Source organism: Acanthaster planci, linkage group LG03 (assembly GCF_054643075.1).
Source record: "Acanthaster planci isolate LZ-2023a linkage group LG03, COTS_SCS, whole genome shotgun sequence".
Classification (NCBI taxonomy): Eukaryota; Metazoa; Echinodermata; class Asteroidea; order Valvatida; family Acanthasteridae; genus Acanthaster; species Acanthaster planci.
Window position 1 is genome coordinate 17,661,366 of NC_141779.1, and position 21,442 is coordinate 17,682,807.

At 43.5% G+C, this 21,442-nt stretch overlaps 1 protein-coding gene across 3 annotated transcripts in view; it reads left to right on the top strand.

Moving 5' to 3' along the window:
- Positions 1–2,245: 2,245 nt before the first annotated feature.
- LOC110991163 (von Willebrand factor D and EGF domain-containing protein-like) overlaps positions 2,246–21,442 on the top strand; it is a 66,115-nt gene continuing 46,918 nt past the window's right edge. Inside the window, exon 1 of one of the 3 annotated variants that reach the window (XM_087134192.1) lies at positions 2,246–4,777. In XM_087134192.1, the coding sequence (XP_086990318.1) occupies positions 4,684–4,777 (94 nt within the window). In that variant the 5' untranslated portion in view covers positions 2,246–4,683. The remainder of the gene's footprint in view (positions 4,778–21,442) is intronic. The other 2 variants (XM_087134190.1, XM_087134191.1) reach the window with 2 other exon arrangements.

A 21,442-nucleotide genomic window follows, 5' to 3' on the forward strand; every position in this document is an offset into this window, starting at 1 on the left:
TTGCCATGATTTTGGAGATTCTCGTAGGCAAAAAGAAAAGTGGAAAGAAAGTGTATAGGGACACCAAGACCCATTTTTTCATTAATTGAAATCCCCAGGCTCTTTGACCTCACATCCATGCATTAAGTCAGCACAAACCGCCCATACAGCGTAGGGCGCTGAGAAGGGCAAAACAACGTGTTTGTGGAATTCTTAGTTGATGAAGTTCTTTTTAATATTTTGAACACGGGTCAACCTTCCCGATGCGCATGATGTGAGCAATCTACGTACATGCGGAATTAGGGTACTAAGTAACCTTAAAACACTTTGAGCGTCCAAACCTGTGAGGTACTTCATGTGTTGCATTTGTAAACTTTTTTTTTTCCATTTTCAACTATTCAAAGTTCAAATGTAACTTTGAAGTCCGCTTGCTTCTATTTGGCGCTTAAAAAACAAATCCCAGGTGCCCCCCCGAAAAAAACCCGGATTAATTGAATGGATATTGAACAATGCTTACAAAAACTTGTCCTCCAAAAAACACCACTGAAAACTGGTGTCCCTCTCCCATTAGATGCTGGTGCCCCCTTTGTGCCCCCAAGTAAAATCCTAGCTAGGCCACTGTTTGCTACAGCAGGATTTCAATATTACGCCGCGGCAAGATCTTATAACTCGCTACAGCGAAATAGACATTCAAAGATTTAACTCGCCGCGACGAGATACTAAGTCACTTCGGCAATATGGCGAGTCACCGCGGCGAGATAGTATTGCGCCACGGCGAGATAGGAACTCAACAAAAATTGCAAGTGGCCTTTATACGTTTCCATAGGTATACTCGCTCAATAATAAGAGAATATTTTAACAAAAGAAAACCCGAAATGCAAACTTGCTGTAAACGGTTACGAAGTACAAGTGATGTCTTGAAAGGTAGGCCTAATTGTTGATTCCGCAAGCCAAATCGTAGCCAACATTTTATTTAAGGATCAGGAAACGTGTGAGAAATCACGAGACAACCTTTAGACGTCTCAGAAAAGGTCACTGACCCCCAGCTACATCAATTCAAGACTGTGACGCAGATCAACTTCAGGATGTTGGGATTCAATTAATTACAGCTATCGATTGGGGTTTGCCGGCGTTGATCTGACTGGCACGCCCTCTATTGTCGAGTACGCAATACGCATTAGGAGGAGTTAATGCGCATCAAAGGCCTCAAAGTGCCGTACTTCGAACTGACTACGAACCTACCGACAGTGGCGTAACTCTGCCCCCCCCCATTAGCGGAAGTCCGTGCTCACGGGTGCCCCGTTTGAAATCTAGAACTTTGTGATGCTATCGGGACCCCTTGAAAAAATGTGGGCAACTCCATGTGCCCCCTTGAGTTTTACTAATACCCGTTTGAGATGCTCAGTTCCTACTTTGGGTCGCCTCACTTAGGATTTTGGAAATGTTCAGAAGGCAGATGCCTGTTGACCCTTTGAACCAAATCTAAATCTGTCCCTGTATGACGAATTATTCCCCCATGCCCCCCATATAGAGACCACGAAGGAGGGAAAGACCAGACCATAGGGCTACGGACCAGACTGACCCCACCCCCAAAATTGAAGTACATGTATTCTTTCAGTTTGCCATATAATCTGTTTGCACTTCTGCGAAGGATATGTTGCAAAATCCTGAAGTTTTCTGGCTAAATTGTTAATATTCGACCACGGAGCTATCCTTTGTTATAGCTCCATGCATGATTCTGCCGTGCATGTTTATACAGGATACACTTCCCCTTCCCGGCTTTTGTGGTCTGACCGCTGAAGCATGATCAAAGCAGACCGTTCTTGTGGATGGTTCAACCATGGAGGAATAATTCCTCCATGGTTCAACCCGGTCCTTGCTCTATGGTTCAACAACCCCGGTAAACAATAATCACGGCAATTGTGAAGGGAATGCCAGCATTTTTAGGAGTTCCTTAATTATTGATGGGGTTGAGATGGGGGCTCACGGCTCCCCTCCCGTCCATACCTCCTCCTGGGTAGCGCCATCGGCGAGGACAGCGAAGGGAGAGCGACGCCGATTACTGGGAGTCCAGTCAGTCACGGTGGTCACACAGCCCCCGGTGGTCATTCTCATGCCCTGCACGGTGTATACACGCCACCAGTCCCCTTAATCCCGAGTATTATTCCATTTGTAGCAGTTTGCACAATAATGCGAAATGCTACACCGCGGATGTGTGTTCTGTATACATGCCATTATTCATACTCTTGTTCACCTCTAAAGCCGAAGACAGAGGCGAGAGGCCGTATTTATACCACAGTGGGTCGCATTAGGTGCCACTTGAGCGCTCGCTTTCTCCTGCCAACTCCCCCCCCCCATTACAGCTGTACTCCTTGTTACAGAGTGTAAGAAAAGATTTCCGAAGAGACGGGATAAAATGCAGGGTTCTGACTTCTTCTATCTGTGCCAAGGCCGAGAACATACACCCGGGCTGTAGACGGAGGCCGCGGGCGGTGGTCGGCATCGGGAGAGGCAAAGGAGGAGCCGCGCCGGTCTTTCAACCCCGTGTTGACATTCGTGATCACCTGGTGGCCATGGGCCCATGAGCAGATAAACCCAACGAACTTCCAGTAGCTTAGGTGGTGTCGCATCACTGGTGAGTCCTTTCCGTGTTAGATCACCGAGCAAGGGACTGAAACACGTACATGTACAACCTACACCCCAGCATTATGCACTATAGTTGCCCCTCCAGGCAATCGAGGGAAAGTTTACGTGTCGGAAGTTTCAATTAAGAACCCGGTTATTATGCGGGAACCTCTTTTTTTCACTTTCTCGGCTCGCCTGAATACCAGTGGTGGTCACGGCTGATTACGGCATTAGTTGGTTGTTAGGCCGTCATCATCATCATCATCGTCATCTCCAGCATATCGGCATCTGCTTCGGGCGACGAGCGGGACACGCCGATATTGCCCCCTTCAGGTTGGAAGACTGACCGCGGAGAGTGTTGGGTCCAGGTGGGCCGCGTCAGCCCCTTGAGGATATCAGACCGGTGGAATCTCAAGGGGAGCCACTGAGTTTACTTACTTAACTCGCCGTTGACAACATTGGGGATGGTGTTTCATGAAAACACCGGAGATCACCTTGTGATTACACCCGTGGAGCTCGAGGGTCGTTTATGAAAAATCACACCGCGCGCGTATGGTGGGATAGTTACTGAACTCGCATTATATTTATTATAAAAGAAAGGACAAGCTACGGGTTGGTAGCTTGACTGTTCACGAGCTTTCTTTCTTTGGCTTTGCACATTTTTGTTGGCACCTGGGAGGTTTATTCATCTCTGTGTGAGGTGTGTTTCAGTCATCGTTCAGTTTCTCAGTGACTGGCTCTTTGTCATCATAATAACCCCGTTAAACTGCCACACAAGATCTCTTTCCGCGTGCATTTAGGAAGTAGGTCATCGACACACAGGCCCGCAAACGTTACTACACGCGACCGCGCCGCTTTAAGTCGTCTTCAAATGTTGCCAGCACTGGCAGTGCAGCGAGTGAAGGAGCAAGAGTTAGTTGGCGGGGATTTTCTTCAAGGCAAGTCGGCTGCCAACCTGAGCCGGAGTTTATGTTGCTGCATCTGCTTGATAGCCGCGTAACAAGGACACCGGGTGACCTCCCCTGTCTACCAGTTGACTACTATCGCATTTCTGGACATCTGCTTCAGTGAGACTTCACCCGAATTCACATTAATCTGAGCGAGACCTGTCTCCGCTAACGTATGTCTATTAACCGGAGAGTGTATTTAAAATTGTAGCGAGTAGGCGTGTGTTTAACCTTCCAGTCCCCTATGTAAGGCTTCGCCAAGCTAGAACCCCACACAACAAATACCGTGGAATTATAAAGCCAGCGGACTGAACATTGCACATGTATTGTAGACTGTGCACTGTACATGTAAGCACTCATTGCATCCATGTGCCGTCGTTGCTTCTTCCATCAAAAGTTTCTTAAACTCGTCGAGTGTGTCTACTTGTCTTGAAGGCGTGTGAACTACCGGCATGTTTTATCATTGACGGGTTCTGTAGTAGGGTTCACCCAACACGCCTCGCGTGATCTTGCATACGGTACAACTGCAGTGGGCCTACTCTAGCATGAGAATCTGTCCGGAGTTTCACCCGTCAAGCGCAGGTCTTCCGATCGCAGAAACAAACCGCAATATTTACGCTGTGCCCGGTGTACCCTGTTGTAATTTCTAGGCCAGGACTTGATGAAGTGGAACCAGCCGTCTGAATTCGCCGAAACACATCAGCACCGAAGGAGACCTTTTTTTTCAACCTTACAACTGACGGAGCTAGCTTGAGAGGCAATACTACCTTTATTGATTTGTGACGTAAGAAAAAAAATCGCTGCAGCCTTGGAAACCAGCCAAAAGAGAGGGGGAAAGTTTGGTAGTTCAGAGTGTTGGAGGATCAAGTGTAATAAAAAGAGGAAATTGGAGAAGAGTTCCTCACTTACGTAAAAGGCGGACCGTGAACTATTTACTTCTTCATCGCACAACGTTCGCCGTCGGAAAGACTGTGAAGGGTTATATAAGTGGGAGGTACAGTCGTCTCCTCAACTTGTTCTCCTCTCTCCTCCCATTTATTACCCGACCCGGTCTTCGTTGTCGGTAGGGGGCCTTGCTGATTGGCAGAGGACGACTCAATCTTGACGAGAGGGACTCGCTGAAGCTGTAACTATGGCGAGCGATGGGGGTACATTGCTCATACTTGTATCACTCCTTGGGTGTCTGGATGTCTCCGTTGGGGAGCTGCTGACAGAACTACCGTACCGTGAGTTAACTTTTCAATTTTTCTGGTCCTTACTTGCCTTGCTTTTACTTCGATATCCCTTGCTACATGTTATCCTTTGAACCTTTGGCACCTTCTGTAACCGTTCATAGTGTATAATCTCGTAGTACATCACCATTAATTGTTGGAAGTAATCAGTCACGTTTTTTGTTGTCCGAGAAACCGATCGTCACAGTATGGGTCGAAGTTAGGTAACTGTGTGGTAATCGGAAGGAAAATGTAATGACGTCTGTCCTGAAATCGAAGTCATCAAATGGAATTTTAGGAGCTCTGCAAATTTAAACATTTTCAAGCGTGTCGTTGGATGGAGAACGTTGTCACTTTGTGGAATTTTATGTAGAGGTGATGCGCTTTTTGATAAGTTGATCAAACTTTCAAAATTCAAAACTTCGTGGTATTTCGAAACCTTGCCATCGCAGGTTCCATTGAAGCTGTATATATCTTAAAACAATTATATTTTTAACATGTACCTAATTATATTAAAAGGGTATCAATGATGAAATCATGTCTAAAACTGGACTAAAACAGAATGAATCCAAGTTTATTCTGATAATTCACACGATCGCAGTCGTAAATTTCATTCGCCCAACCCGATTACTGACAGGGTCAGACGGGACCTTGCGTCAGGCATGGATGTCGAGTAAGGAAGGATTCAGGCTTGTACGCGCATGAACTTTGGATGATGTGTTTGCGTCTGCAAGTGAATGTTCGAAACAGATGTTGACATGCCCAGCACAGGCGGACATGATGGTTGTTTCCGAATTCCAGACCCGATATCTTAATTGAATTTGTGTCAGTTTGGAGGACACTTAATACAGATCTCATCAACCGGGCAGCTGCGTTTCATTGACAAAATTGTTTGCGCCTGTGGGAAGAAATTGTACCAGTTGGGGTTGTGGCTAATCCGTGCGTAGCTGTCAGTAAAAAATTGACTTTTTAATTTTTAAAACCCGACGGATAGAAGGATAGAAATATGATGATATAAAGTCAGAAAAAGTGATTAAAAATCACATACCGTACAATTATCATCTGATTACACTGTAGTGGGTTGATTATAAGGGGTTGGGCTCAACTGGCATTTTCTGAAAAATGTTTACTGTGTGGAGTTTTGTTTTTAAAATGTAGCGCACTATTTCATGAAACTGTTGAGACGAACGAAAAGTCTTTGAAATTGTATTCACTAATACTTTGGAGTGTTGAAACTTTACACTAATTGATTTTGTTGTGTACGGGGCTAAGTAAGGGAACTTAAATGTGTCGAAACATGTTTGGATTGTACAGAACCTTTGGATTTGGTGTGGGCCTACATTACGTGGAAATCTTCGTTAGCCGAGAATTTGGTCCCCTAATCGTTACATATCATAGACGTTGTAATAATGGAGAGATGTTACTGCTTTATAAGCCATTCAAGACTTGCACACATAAGAAGGCTTACTTCGGGCAGTAATTACCCGATCGCTCGTTTCGTAATCCTGCATCAATTCGATGGAGTCTCCTTTTGTTACTCCTCAAGGGAAAGAGTGGTGGTAGGATTGTCTGATGGGGTTTGAATGGGCCGTCTTGTAAAGTGCAATTCAGTTAGGAGAATTTTACAGGGGACTTGAAAATTTCAATGCCATTCTGTCTTATTCTTTATGTAGACCATAGAGATAGGCAAAGACTAGGCAGGGAGAAGTTGCCCTTGCTCTCTCTCGATTCACCTTTGCCAGGAAGGGAAAAAAAACGGTTCTCAAGTTACGATGTCAACATCATGGAACAGAGTATAGTGTCGTCTGGAGCTGTATCTCGTACTGTCCATCGCAATGTTGCATTGAAGCTTGGCAGGTCACTTGAGGTCAACACAGTTTCCTCTGAACATGAATGTACATGTATGATAGAGTGACTGACGTACACGTTTCACCGTGCAAATAAAACTACGTCACGCAGCCGGCTACACTGCATTCTCAGGGGTGTGATGTTCTTACCAGCATGCACGTGGATCTTTTCTCTATGTCATCAGTGAGAAGTATTCAAACATTAATGACGATGAAGTTGTTTCTTCTTTCCTGACAAGACTTTACATAGGCCTGTTGTCGTTGTCAACCTTTCCCCATCTGAATTTACTTGCCCTGGGATTAAATGCGCACTTGGGCAGAACTACTGTATATAGACCTACATAACCTCAGATGTACGCGTCATATTGGTGCATGCAGATCTGTGTCGTTTGCAATGACGTCATTATTCTAACCTGTCTTTGGCCATACATCTTATTCACCTGGCGTGGTGCGCTGATCAAAAAGAGACTGTACAGCAACAGAATACCGATAACACGACCGTCACATTAATAATAATGGCCTTCAAAGGATAGAAGACATGGCGTAAAATGCAAATGATGTACAAATACTTGTTTCGGTCATTGTATTGCATGTATCGATTCAAACTTGTGCATTTGACCTTTCGTAGACTTTAGCTATACACTCAAAAACATAAGCATGGCATAAATCCTAACACCTCTGGACTTCTGATGGCCTCCTAGCGTAGTCAGTCACACGGGGAAATCCTGGCGATTAACTACTCACCGTCATTTTTACGGGGTCCTGCTCAGGTTTATTGTCGCACTGTACAACGCGAAAAGTCAGTAATTGAAAGAGGAAACAACAGCTGGTTCATGAACGGCCAAACGAGACATCAGTACGGGTACTATCGCTTGCGACTCGGGAGTGATGTGTGTGTGTGGGGGGGGGCACAGGTTGTTGCGGTAACAGCGAAGGTCAGCTACTAGGTCATGACCTGACTAGGGGAAAGGGAGCAATTTCAGGTCAAGGGTAGGGTCAGCGGGCTGCAGACAGAGCAGGAAAGGACAGCGCCAACCTTAACCCCGGACAGGCTCGATCGAGGTTATGATGCTCCGTCCGCAGCGTTTGTCTGGGGCTCGCTCTATTATGCTCCGAGCTCGCAGCGTGTCCAGACAGAATCCTCTCACCCTTGAAAGGATGAGATGTGTTTGACAAACTGCCCTTTTCACTTTCTGTCTCTTGGTGTCAACAACCAATAGGCCTGATGTTTTGATAGGTGAAATTCAGGATAGTCTGTAGATTTGGCCTTGAAATTACACATATACCCATATGTCTATGACGGGGGAAGTTGCGTTCCGACGTTCCCTATCATGCGTCTGCCTGAAGTGTAAGGCGTATCCCGATGTCTTCATAGGCTCTGTGCTCATAACCTTGAATTTCCTATGAACTCTTTTTTATTGAATGTGTTTTGAGCCCGCGAATCTTCGTCGTGAATTCCCCAGGGTCTTGCATGCGTAACTCACTGGACAAGAGACCTTGAACATGCGTGAATAGCAACAGAAGTGATAACATTCTGTGACTTCGTTTTCAATGCGAATGGACACTGATTTGGTTTTTAGCCATCACACGAGGCCTATTTACGTTTTGTCCCAAATCTGTAAGGTGTTGTGGGGATTACTGTGTTTACCGTCGTCTTTCGTTAGATTCCCAGAAGATGAAACGAAAATCATCTGGATACGTAACTGTCATTTCCTAACCGTTTGTTGGAATTGTTTGCTTAATGTGAAAATTTAAACGTGACATGCCGATTTATTTTGCAAATGACTGCTTTTCATGTCTCTTTGGGCGAATTTTTGCACGTGGCGTGGAGAGATGTGATCCGAAGTTCAAGCATGTAGCACCTATCATGGGACGACCTGTACCAAAGGTGGAACCTTTATTGCCGAAATAGGCACCTGGAGCGACCCCCGACTACACCCCTTGAGACCCACTAAAACGTCACGCTGAACACGACGGACTTCATACGTGCCCGATCTTCCCCCGTACCGCGCCGCGATTAACTCCCCTCGGCCTTGTAGAAATTCCGAGTAAAAGTACTTTTGTTGGAGTGGCTGCAGACATTACGGGAAGAATGTGCACGTCATTAGCGTTGCGAAAACATGTTGCAACAGTAAAAGAGCATGGCCATGTACCCCAGAAACGTGCTTGCGCTCCCAAAATAAAGGGGAGTTGAAAGGAATTTCTGGACACGTCAAAGTCGCTCGAACGCCGACTTCCTATGGTATATGGACAAATGTAGTGACCATGGAAACTCTCCCACTGCTCACTGCTGTGCCCCCCCTCCGCCAATGGTGGTGAACATTCTGGTAACTATTGTGCGAAGCATGGTTTGTGTCATTCTTCCATGTTTGGAGCCAATTGCTCTCCGCCATTAAAGTGGTGGGGGATCAGGAATGTCGAGTGAAATGTTACTTGATTCGACTATACCGAGTTTTATAATTTTCATCTTAGTGGTTGCCATGCCGTGAAGTGGATAGTTCAAGGGCCGGGAGGGCACTCTGGTCATTTAGGTTGGTGCTGAATTTAAGAAGTCTGAACTTACAGTGGGGGAAGGGAGGTGTCCCACTTCCCCCGGAGCTTGATTTGTTGGATACGATTTAACTTATAAGAGGTAAAATGGGCCGTCATTTTTATTGATGGTTTGCAAATATCATCGTTCTGATCCGGAGCGCTGATCATTCATCGAATCTCTTCAGTTATGGCGATTTGGCACCTGATGTTTATCGCGTGAACAGCACACAAAACAGAAACAACCTTAGATGGCAAGGTTAGGACCGGTATAGTGCCAGTGGAAGAAAGCATAAACTTTCACCTTCATAAATCCGAGTTAACTGCCCGTGAAGTGACAGGTTAAAATTCATGTGCCTCCATACAGGGTGTCCATTTACGACGGCATCAAATTTGTCATGGTGGTACCGTTGAGTACCTCGTTACCAGCCATAAATCGAAAGCAGATATGGAGTGATTGTTTGGTTCAAGCTGAGCCCCCGTCAAGCTACCGTGCTGACAGTTTTGTAAACAGGTTGTGTGTCAGGATCAGCATATGTTAAAATACGGAGATTAACGATCGCAGTTGGTGGGATTCTCGTGTTAACAAACATCGCTCATTCCTATAGACAAGCATCGCCCCTCGTATGAACTGCAGGTAGACTTCTCGCACCAAAGTGATGTTAGCAAATGTTTTGCACAAACAGGTTGCGAAATAAGTGTTTTTGCGATATCACAATTATGTAGTATACTTGTGTGTTGTTTATTCCAACTCAACAGGACGTGCAATCCAGGGCGATTATGCCTTTCTAAACAACTCATTACAGAGCAAATATTTTCCTTGATATAATTTGAAATAACAATAATACATCAGGTTTGTTCTCCGTGATACCTTCAACCCTACCTATGTAGAGCTGTTATTGATCGACATAATCAATTTGGCAGCTAGGGATGAGATATCATTTTAACACCGCAAATATTTATTCCAGATGAAGGTATTTACCAGCCCTACAGAGAAGAAAAAGAAAAGAACGCTCTTCAAGAGAGTGTCGAATCCTTAAGTCGTTGAATTTAGTGGGAATTCTCATAGGCGGGATCCATTGCCAGACTACACGGGAACCAGCCTTAAGGTGGCCTTGGCACGCAGCCGGTGTCCGGTCCATCGCGACGTTCCCTCCCTCTGTGCCCGTGCAGTGGCTTCGCTCCCGTCCAAGAGTGAAACAAATTATCTATTTACTTATGCCGCTGTGTCTGTTGGTTTGGCGCTAATCCTACAGCCGTTCAAACACTCTAGAGCACAAAACAGCAGCTCTCTCAAGAAAATAAGGCCACAACGGCTGCATGTCTCCAAACGTGGTGCTTTGGGGCTGGCTGCTTAAAACGACGGTTCTTTCATGTTCATGTTTGGCCTTAAAAAGTTCAAAACAGTTACTTGGCTATATTTAGACTCACTTCCCTTTAGGCCTATTCACATTAATCATCTGATGTGATGTAGTTTTCAAGTTCGCCTGTTTATCACTTATATCAGAAAGATATTTATATCCCTGTGTGAAAGTTTCCGAAATGATCGTCGGTTTTGATTAGGAATAACGGGGAAGCCTGGCATTCTTTGGGAAGTAATAAATATACAGACAAATCAAGAATCGTAAATTTCAGTAAATGGACTCGGGATGTATGTATGTAGTTGAAATGTGGAAAGATTTTCATTGCTTTGTCGAAAAAGAAGCCAGAAATGTGTTACGATTGAGGTACATGTTTGTTTCGGGTTTCTGGGACGACGAGACTTTGGTATCTCTAGGTTCCTTACTAGTTCTCCGTGAATCTGTCTAAAAACCATCTTTTGAAAACCTTTTTTAAAGAATAATTTTGTCCGTCGTTATGAAGGTGCCCTTTCCAAACAGTACGCTAGGCCCCCGATGAAGAAACAGCTTCCCCATCGAGCCTGTAGTTATATAGCTACTCATCCCATTGTCTGTTTGGTTTGGTCAAACATAACCGGCTGACCCATTGTGTGAGAGTTTCTCTTGTGGTCCAAATTTGTCACTTTCAATCAATCGGATACAAGCGCCGTTAATGATGGAAAATGGTCGAGATGGAAGGACCAATGTAAGTTAATGTTCCCTTCTTCTTAAAGGAATCATTTCAAAGGGGACTCAGCGAGTGCTATCAACGCGTAAGCCTTTGCGTATTGTGACTACATAATTGTCCATTGTCTGCTGCGCAAAGACCCAGAGCAGCGGCAAGTTAACTCACAAGTACATTGTCGGAGCTTGCAAAGTTAGTTTGGTATCTTCCTCTAATTTGTGGGGATTTTTGGTTGAAGACTTAGGCTCTTGCGTTGTTTGTGTTGTGTTGATGTAAGCCTAAATCTATATTCCATTGGAGTCCAGTGGCACAAACGTGCGGTCTGATTGATAATAACTTTGAGCAATAGGCCTATGAGGATCTACGTTTGTGTGGGTGGACATGGTGGAGTCGTATGCTTTTAGTTGCTTTTCTGTAGGTAAATCGATACATGTACATGTACATACATTTATTACCTTGGAGTAGAAATTATGGCTGTTGAAAGAGCCTGTAAGATTGGCTTCATACGCCTCTCACACGCATGCGTCTGCCGTTCTCTGCTTTTTGTTCAGAATGAAGACATAGCCACGCAATCAGGTTACTCAACGTATGAGCGTAATCCTTCACTTCTGTTCAGAAATTAGCCCCGTTCATTTCATAAAGTAAGGGCTAGTTATTTTAATCAGCTTCAATGGGCCGCTTGCATTTACACTGTATATAGCTTGGATGCCTGTGACAAATGCCTATGAAGAATTTCATATGAAGTTACTTCTAGAGGTGTGTACTCTATGGAACAGCTTACATGTATACCACTTAAGTATATAGGACGATAGTTATGGGTTGTGTGACAAGTTTCGCGTATGCTTGCCACTTTTACGATATTTGACATAGGCGCGTGTTAAATACAATTATCAGTGACTATGCTTTCTATGTTTTTTTTATGGTTGCTGGATTTTTGAAGTCAGGACCTGTCACTAGGCAGCTGAAGCTATAAACTGTGAAGTCTGATTTCCCCCCCCCCAGTCTTTTATTTTGTTGAGAGGTCGGGCGTCCGCTCGATTTGCTTTTTTTTTTTTTATAACTCAGCTGCGGTGTCCAGGCCCAGTCGTCAACATGGCGGCATCGGTAGCACCGACAAACATTCCAAGCAGCTCATGTATTCTTGTCCGTAGTCTGGTTGGAACCTCTCGTTTACTAACGGCAAACCTACAAGGTGTCCAATGGTAAACAATGGAGTGTCACGACAGGCGGCTTGTCTGGTTTTGTAACTCGCTGTCCAGGGGCGATGTTGTTGGAAGATCACCGGCACAGGGAGAGACAAAAGAGATGTTCAACACTGGTGGGTGCTCTCTTCCATCGGACTCACATAGAAGACGAGCAATCCCCTCGGGGTTCAGTCCTGTGTCTTCCCATTGTTGTCGCGGATTCAAAGACGCAGAAAAAGAACGGTTTGTCTCGTAACAGTTACCGCCAAAGTGGCAAGATAAACACGCTTGCAATCAGGAGATTAAGGTGGCATCGCAAAGTTTCGTTTTGCGCGCCTTTTTCCCCTTCGTTGGCAAAACCTCACCGGAAATGAACTGTTCTCAATCAGTCGAGCGAAATGACGAACAACAATACAATAAAAGGTGACCAAAAAGGGAGGTCAGCGACATGGTAGTAAAGCCCTGCGGTTAAACGTCATGTAATACGTCAGGGGAAAAAACAGTTGACCAACTTTGGGGATGTTTGGCTTGTCCAAATGGCAGAGGATGTCTTTGTGTGACATGAAATCCTTTTGATGCAATTTGACGGCGTGATTTAGCGTACAAATGACACCTTTGAATGGTGAACAGAGTAGGTGGTCACCAAATGAACCAAACCACTCAGGTCTGGTGTAGTTCCATTGTGATAGTCTGTTACCGTATTGGGTCCTTCCCGTTCCCTTCCCGTTCCAGTTTTGTAACTCAAATCAAACATGTAATTTTTGGACGCACAGCAAGCAAGCCATCCCATAGTCTTACACTTTACACTGTGGGTTCTTCGTTAAATTTGCTCCTTCGTTATGTATGCCTTCCTATAACAAAGGAAACCTTTGTACATAATGTACCCCTTTTCTGATTTAGTGTTCTTTGATTACTACCATTAGGCCTAGGTCGTTCACGGAAACCACAATTGAAAGTTGTGTGTGAAGCTACTCCCGTTTTGAATATTGCAAGAAGCCTGTTTGTTTCAGTTTGAAACGCAGTAAAATTCGAAGAGGGTTTTTATCACAGTCGACATCCACGCTATCCTCTGAAAGTTTTCTTTTTCTTCATCGAAGCAAGTCACTCACGCCATTTACACCTTACGTGTCTTACCGCGATAATTTGTGGCACCGTTAATCACTAAGAAATATTGTACTTCAGTCAGCGAGCGAACCCTTCCACGTGAAGTGCAATAAACTTGTCTTCAAAGGCCTTTCATTCAAACCGCCATCCATTCCGGGTACTCGTTTCCTGTAGAAATCTACCAGCTTTTCGATGGTTGTTTGATTATATCTTCATAAATATGTTATGGTGCTCTTTTCGGCAGTATGGACTTGCTGCACTTAGGTGAATTGTACAACTTCGTCGTGTCAGGTAGTTCACCTTCAAAGAGTTTTACATACCCGCGGTTTGGGAGGACGTGAAATTGAGAGATCACTCCAAAATCGTTGATAGCTGCAGTGTTTTACGTGTATAAGACTCAAAATCGTACAGCAGAAGTGGAAATCCACAAACACAGATGAGAAATTCTTAATCTGATGCATGTACCTACGTTACAGCGTTTTTGTTGAGCTCCAAGTAATGAGTATAATCTTACATAGACATGCACGCCACGACAGTTGAAGAAACTAAGGATTATTCAAACTGTAAATCGGCCAGTGACTGTATGAAAAGCGTCCTGTGTCTATCCTTTGGATGGTGGGGAGATGGCTATTTCCACCTCCAGGTACTAGAACATTTAGGGAATAGTGGTGATGCAGGACTGTATCTATAGTAACATGATCACAGATGTCCGAAGGACAAACGAGAAGGGAATTGACAGGTCACCTCTGTCTCCAAACACTATTCCGTGATATGCAGTATGCGGATAGCATTCTCACGCTCTGAAACTTTTTTTTATTGAAAAGAAGTCGTTGGGCTTATATCTTGCACAGAATAGAGAAAAGTATGATACTTAAGGGGTGCACTCCAGAGCATTAAGAGTCTTTGCCAGTAAACTTACGTGGATGCCCTATTTTGGGGCTGGACTTCAAAGTATTAAACTGAAGAACTTGACTGAGTTAATCTTGCTGAAGAGGGATGATATTAGAGGTTTCGCCTTGGTATACCTGGGTACTGCCGGGGGATAGGGGAGTTTTCTTGGGCTGAATTTGTCCTTTGGTTTTGAATGAGGCTGTCCATTCGACCGTCTTTTCCAGTGATAAACCATTATGGATAAACTGGGGACGTATTTACTATTACACACCGCGTTGGATAAACCGCCACGACTGGCTAAAGGCTGTGTCCAAAGAGGGTGGCTTTAAGTCGAAAGAAAGCTCCAAGTTGCTTCAATGTGATCTTTCTTGTGTTTTGTTGATTGTTGGGACTCATCTGTTCTCTGTCGACAGAACAGGGAGGTATTGTTTCGTAAAAAGAGAGGGTCCAGTTGTATTTGCCGCGGGTATTTGGCCGTTTGTCCCCGGCATTGAATGGATCCAACCTTGTTTTTTCGATGTATAGACTATATACACTGGGTGATTATTGCTCGAGCTGGCTTACTCTTAATCTTCCCCTTCAACCTTTCACCATGGTTCTTTAATTATGTATCCAAGTGGATGCCTTTTTAAAATCTTGGACTGTGTCGTCTCGAGATGAGATTCAGAGTTAATTAGCTTGGTAAGCCACATTTGAAGTGGGTGATTCTCTGCTCGACTCGGGGTTGACGAAGTAGACGAAGAATCCACTTAAGGCGCGATTCAGAGAGCAAAATGCTCCCAGTCAAAAGTGTTCTTTTATTGCCGTACAAAACTGGAACCCTTTTCAGAATGTGAAAGCGGTATAAAATCCACTGACCAGTCGGTTTCCAAAACAGAAAGGTGAACAACCTCCGTGCTGCTATTTTACTTTATTTGTTCGTTCGGCCATTTGCTTACACGCCCTCTTGGGCTGGGTCGGAGTTTGCCCAAGAAGGAATCCTAATTCCTCTCGAGTGCTTTGCAAACAAGATACACCTCTAGGACCAGCATTGTAGCTGCAGCACTTGGAATTATCGAAGACCCGGCTGCATTCTTGTCCTTTTGTTGCCTGCCCTGTTTGAGACTGGTGGTGTTTGCTCGCTCACTCAAGGCGGTTTTGGTCAAACATTTAGGGGACAATGGTTAACGGTGACCAGTTCGTTCTCAGGCCTCGATAAATAAAATCCAGCATCAGTTGTTTTTTGGTTTTTTTTGGTCCATTTTTTTTACCCGAGGGGTATCTCTTTGATAATCGTGTTAGAACGTTGTGTTCAACATATGTCTACATGTTTGGGCTTTGTTTCTGGTTGTATTTGAACATTTGGAATTCTCTAATTTCATGTGGCTTGAATGACTCCCTCTCAATAGTTGTGTTCGTGCAACCGTGATAAAAAAGGTTGGAAATGCTCACATACTGGAGGGAGTTAAGTGAACAAAATGTTAGTAAAAGCAATGGGGGGGGGGAACGGGAAAGGTAGCCTACCTGCAGTTATTTCTGGTTAGGACTTTGTGGTTCATTCCCTGATTTACCGAGGACTCTGAAAAAATGATAAGGGACACAAAGAAGCAGAAGAACCAGATCAATAATCCCCCCCCAAAAAAAATCATGTGCGCTTGTGTAGAAGGCCTTGTTTCCTGCTGTGTTAGGTTCACCAACATTGAAATCCAGTAGGCCATTCCAAACTGGAAGCATCTCTGGCATTAAGGAACAGTCATATTTGCGTTTATCTCTACATTTATTGTACATTTGTAGTTCAGAAGGAGCAGAATATAGTGAAATAGAAAAAGAACCAATTTAATGAGAAGTAAATGGAAATTGAAAGAAAATGAATATACCAGAATAAGACTTGAGTAAGAAAAGAAAACCTGTGCACTACCCACGCACTCAAGTTTTAGTCTGCCAGCATCCAAAGTTTGACCCGCGCAATCGATCCTGATAAGTAATATCCCGAATGACTCATGCATCAGTTAGGGCTTACCAACAGACCAAAAATTCCACTCTAAAAGCAGGCCTTTTGATAATCCTCAAATTGACAGACTTGTTTACGGCGACTCCGTGGGCTTTTACCGGAAAGTGATTCAGCTATAGCGTCCAGAAACGAGGGACCTCGCGGGGCGTAACGCCAGAACGACTGCGGATCTTTCATGATTTGAGACGAGGGGGTTTCTTCAAATACGTTGCCTATATAGCGTACTCAAAATAGCAAGAAACTCTTTCCTTTCACACACCCGACAATGTCGCTGCCAGCTTGGATAATATGGATGGAAGTGAGGCAGGATGTTCCCCCGAAATGTTACACAGAAAACACAGATAACTGACAGAACTCAACTCCAGGTAAATGTGCTCAAAATGGGAGAAGACTGTATTATTTGAACGATGTTCAGACCCATTCATTGTTCCAAAAGTCCACTCTATGGTGACTTTGGGGAAAACTTGCCGTCGAAAGCAAAACGAAATCAATCAAACTACATGTACATACCCATACACTAACAAAAAAACGCTAAAAACTGATCAGCTCTGGACAGCTCAATTTTGTTCCCAGCTTAGTGCAAAGAATAAGACTTATAAGGTAATTTTCATTCTTATTTTTGGAAATAATTTTTTTTATGAAGACGATTTGCAGCCAGACTTTTCTAACCTGTGTTATGAGGGGAGTTCGAAAAATCAGTGAAACCATCCCGGGGCGGTGTTTTTCTGGTATATACGCTGCAGTACATGTTTCGGTTGCCACGAACAAATTGTCCTGGAGTTGTTGACGTTTTACCAGGGATGTTGTTTGCTCTGAAACTTAGGAGCCATCCGCCAGAATAATTTTTCGGGAAGTTTGATACCATCGCCTCCTTCAGGTCAAGAGGTGACATTGGTTTTTCTTAATACTGCCAACTTGCAGCGTAGGGGGTTTGGATAAAAGAGGAAGTAGTTGCAGGAGGAATTGCATGAGCCGCTTTAGAATGAATCACATTATAGTGTTTATCGAAATTATCGGGAGTTGTCCTTTATTGATCTTATTCGTAAAAGCCAACGCTATCAGAATACATTGTCAAGGCTCGGATGCCATGGGCTGCAGGGATTGCGCGTGGTTGAAGATGTCGATGATTTCCAGAAGTTCCGAAATCAATTTGAGTCGGAAGCCAAACGGAACTGTTGTCCCATGGGTTCTAGGGTCAGCGTGAGAAAATACTTCTCTGATTCAGCTGGTAACTTCCACATTGAAGGAGCTTTACAATCAGGATTGTTCAAAATCATGTTTTTTTAATTGGATTATAAAATTTTTCGATTTGTTTTTATTCAAATGAACTTTTTAACCTTGTATCTTTGTATGCAGTTTAATGCCCTGAACTTCCGTTAATTTCTATCCCACAAGTCTCGCATATTTTCTGACGTCCATTTTTCCCAGAATCTATTTTCCCTGGCATGTCTGTGTTTCTCTCGAAAATGCCACATCTTGTTTTCGGCCACACGCCTTTCACTAATTTGATGCAAAGCTTCGTAGATTTGTACATTCTTGTCTTATGCATGGCTTTTTCAGCAGCCGTTTTTTCAACGCTGAACAGCATATAAATCTTTAAAGCTCTTGGACACTATGTCCACACCACTTTTCATCAAAATATATGCTATGTCATGCATGTACGTGCGTAGTGATTGATTCTCGGATCAGCCACCTTGAGCAAAGCAAATCAAAGCGAGGTTATACCTATTGTAGCAAAATAGTCAGGCTCCATCCTTTTTCTGAGTGTTCAATAAATGAAGTGGATTAAGGGAGCACGATCAACATCGGCCATTTTGTGAATAAATCCTATCAAACATACATGTACACGACTAGGCCTACAATAGAGAATAATGGGATAGGCCTAATTGTGGTTGTGTTAAGATGTTTTAGACAGCAGAACCATTATATTAAATTCAGCCAATTGTTCCTTTCAAATATCCAACAGAAAAGGTTCTTAGTGTTTATTCAACGCGTAATTTTAAAAATAATTTTGACAAGTTATTTAAATCAATTAATTTAAATAAAACACCCTACCATTATCTCAAGTAATTCCGATTCTAGCCCAGGTTAGACGTTGCCTTCATTTACACTACGACTGACGTCCAGTATAAAAGTTCTCCTACAATGCGATTTTTTCAACTTTTTTCTCACATTTTTACCAGGCGAAAACAGCTCAAATATCGTTCACAAGTGCCTTGTGTCCCGAATTCCATAAATGCTGTGTTGAAATTACTAAGTACGGCGGCGGTTAACGTATTGTGCAGGAAACTTTGCGAAACTCCACGCTTTCCGTCGCGATCTACGTTCGTCTCCTACGCTTACTTGCACACGCGCGAAATGCGTGGTAACCGACCGCCCCTTACGCATGCGCGGCAGAGCTGTGGGTGTGAAGAAGTCGCAGATAAGGCCGTGTCCGAAACGGGATCCAAAGCTACGGCTAGGTCTGATGTCTGCTCGTCTCCACGCATTTTCAATGAAGCGAAGACCGAGACCTAGCTCTAGACAATGTAACTGATAGAATGTGGGCCGAGAGCGTGGAGGCCATTTAGCGCATGCACAAATATACGTACCACTTGAAGAACGTAGGTCGTTCACGAATTGCGACGGAAAGCGTCGAGTTTCACAAAATTTCCTGCAAATACGTCGTCTTCGGGCGTATTTAGTAATTTCAACACGGCACGTATCATTTGAACTGTGACAAAAATAAATTTCCATTGTAGGAGGATTTTTATTCCAACTTTTTAATTCTGACATTCTTTGAGAAAATGTTGCATGCGCAGATTTTCAAGTTCGTATAAAAATGCAGTTTGCTGGGTTTGAAAACTATCCACACATCTGTACTTTTTGTCTGATCCACAAGTATCAATCTTGGTATATGCATTAACTTGACGTACAATAGGCATTTTTCCATCATAATAAAAAACATTACAAGAGTGAGCCATAAAGGCATTGTAGGTTTATTGAATGTGTCTGGAGTAGGCGTGCGAATATACATATAACTACGGTAAAGGCGCCAGTGCAAATGCTAGAAAAAGCAGAGGTACCATTTTTTTAGTAAGTAAAACATGTTACCAACCCCTACCCTTTCCTCCATGGTGGAACGCTATTTACAACACAGACCAGTCCCACAATGCAAACGCTTTTTTGTGCATGTTTATTTTCCACACCATCTCGTCTAAACCTAGTTGCAAGACCCTTGATTCGATGGACAAAACAAATCTGGACGAGCCATGGCTCCGACGGCTATTGCAGCTTGACAAATAACCGGCGGGACAAAAATAAACGAATGCTCGCCCGAACTTTTCGTTGTGTAGCAGGTGTTGTTTGGGTGGCTGCAGTTGTGTTGCAGATATATAGGTATACCTTGGTTCTCGCAGGAAGAAGGAATTTGCTAGGGAATATTGGGAGGGGCAGGACCTAGATTAGTGAGGGACACATCAAAACACTTGGCCACCAGGTACCGCATAATTATTATCAAAACCAGGGGCGTGCATTATTTTGTACATCCGTGCAATCTTTTTAAATGTGGCTATTCTGAAATCAGTCACAGTATCTTGGGACAGTAGAATGTATGGTGTCCTGTCCAGCCAAAAGGGCGACAGATAGATTTAAAATCGCAGACATTTCAGTTCACATTCGTTCGTTTTGCAAGAGGTTGTCTTCTGTGGCATAAATTGGTATTAACTAAACATATTTTAATCCTGAAATATGGAAAGAATGTTCATGTATAAGGACTGTTACTTTTAGTAAACCTTCATTTTAATACGTAGTATGAATTTGAAAATGCTTTATCACTTCGTGTTTGAAAATGTTTTGAAAATGTCGATAGATACAAATGTAACTGCAATATGTATGTTTTAAACCAATAACTACAACAGGCGGTGAAATTAATTTTGAAAAAAAAATACATTTCATGTTGGTACTTTGCAGGGGTTAATGGACGCACGTTTTTGTGTGTTTGTTTGCCTCTGTAAATTTGTGGAAAACAGGGGATAAACAACGAGATACAAACCTCAAAAACTAGCAAACCACCAACAATGAATTCCATCTTAATCTGGCAACATTTTGGATAGGATACCAGGGGCGGATTTTCCGGGGGGGCCGTAAAATAAAACTTTGATGGTTGTAACCGTAAAATTAGGGAGGGTGGGTACCGGTTACCGGAAGCAGAACTGTTTCTTTTTATATACATGCATCTGTGTCACATTTATGGGGCTGGGCCCCACCCTCTTTTTTCTTCCCCCTCGCTTTTTTCTACTCTTTTTATTTATTTATTTTTGGTGGGGGGGGTGCGCACCCCACGACCCCATGGATCCGCCCCTGGGTAACATTTCGAGAACTGTCAGCGTGATATACATGTCTGCATTAGTTTCACTGCGTAAGACATCAGGGACACGTTTCGAAACTTTTAGCCAGTGCAGGACTTCCCCTTGCTTAAGTTACAACTTTTCAAGTTGCTTCAGTCAAAACTCTTCTTTTTATCGTTTTGCATCAGTTAAATTGACCCCTCCCAAAGTTAGTCATAAATTTGCACGAATGTTACATTTGGAAGCAAGGGGAAATCGATTTGTAAAGTTACAGAACTGTTGATCACGCAAGTCATTTAGGGCTAATATTTGTTTCACTGGGATTTGTTCCTAAACTTTCCAGTAAAGGCAAAAAGTGTTGATATTTATTAGATCATTATAAGGCCCAATTGCCATGTTGAATTTCACGATTTCAGTAGATTTTATTGAAATATTGTATTTGTGCACATTCAAACATTATGAGCTTAGCTTTGCAAGGTTAAATCGAAGACCCGGCACAAAATCAATGTGCGTGAAATTGTAAACAGAGTTTTACCTTGAACCTCCGAAGTTCTCGCAGAATAAGCATGCGCAGAGTGTGTCTCGCCGCGCACCTGGAAAACTAAATTAAATTCGCATCGAATTCGTGAATGAGCAAACGAAACGCACGGCTACACGCCACTTCTCCTTCGGTTTGATTGGATGAATTCCACCATTCCTCTAATTTGATTTGGATTTATGAATGGATAGGAGGAAGTGCGACA